Source organism: Hydra vulgaris, chromosome 11 (genome assembly GCF_038396675.1).
Source record: "Hydra vulgaris chromosome 11, alternate assembly HydraT2T_AEP".
Taxonomy (NCBI): domain Eukaryota; kingdom Metazoa; phylum Cnidaria; class Hydrozoa; order Anthoathecata; family Hydridae; genus Hydra; species Hydra vulgaris.
In genome coordinates, this window is record NC_088930.1 from 51,366,543 (window position 1) to 51,367,500 (window position 958).

General features: G+C 28.4%; 1 protein-coding gene across 1 annotated transcript in view; it reads right to left on the reverse strand.

Moving 5' to 3' along the window:
* Nucleotides 1-662: 662 nt before the first annotated feature.
* Nucleotides 663-958, reverse strand: part of LOC100204506 (protein unc-45 homolog A) — a 12,858-nt gene continuing 12,562 nt past the window's right edge. Inside the window, exon 2 of the mRNA XM_065809153.1 lies at nucleotides 663-958. This exon is cut by the window's right edge and continues 2,344 nt beyond it. Within this exon, the coding sequence (XP_065665225.1) occupies nucleotides 737-958 (222 nt within the window). The 3' untranslated portion in view covers nucleotides 663-736.

Below are 958 nucleotides of genomic sequence, written 5' to 3' on the forward strand. Positions count from 1 at the left end.
TATTGTTATTTTAGCAAAAAATAAAATAATAATTATGGGAAAAACTAATGAGTTAACAACAGAAAAACGTGCTCAGATTGTTATTCTACGCGAACAAGGATTGACCCTGACTTTTGTTGCCTCGCGTTTTAACGTAACTCATAGCTGCATTATTAAAACATTAAAACGAAATCAAGAAGTTGGTGATTTTAAAAAACGAAGCTAGAACTGAACGACCAAAAGTAACCTCAAGTGTTAAATTCATAAAACATTTACTTATGTTTCAAAGATATTATTTTTGTCAATTGTCATTGTTACTAATATAATTTGATGAAATAAATGAACAATTTAATGAAAATTTCCTGTATATATGTGTGTATATATATATATATATATATATATATATATATATATATATATATATATATATATATTATAGGTTATAAATATATATTATGTAGCCACGATGTTGAGTTGAATCTTGAAGGTAAAAAACTACATAAATATAAATCTCGTTCCGGCTGGAATTTTTTCAACAATTCCGGCAAATCCGATACCGGCCGGAATTCAAAATTTCCAATCCGGTACACCCCTAATTTTAATAAAGCTCAGAATTCTCGAAATCTTTAAAAAAAAATTAGGAGGTAGGTGGATTTGGAATAGGAAAAGAAAAAATTATATTGTTATTCGATTGCCAAATCTTTAAAAAAAAAATTACGATTTTTTAAAATTTCTTACTTAGAGATCGATTGACTCACTAAATAGATGGATTCTTAGTTATTATCTTCCAGTGTTTAGCAGCAGAAAAACACCTCTCTAATTCTAATTGTACTTTTTCATTTCCTCCAGAAACTTTTAAAGCAAGTAATACATCAAATAATTCGTCCTCGACAAGTGGCATAGCTATTTCTTTTGAGCTTTCTAACATGTTTGCAACGATGAACAAACCACGATGACGGAATTCAGGTGATTCATTCGT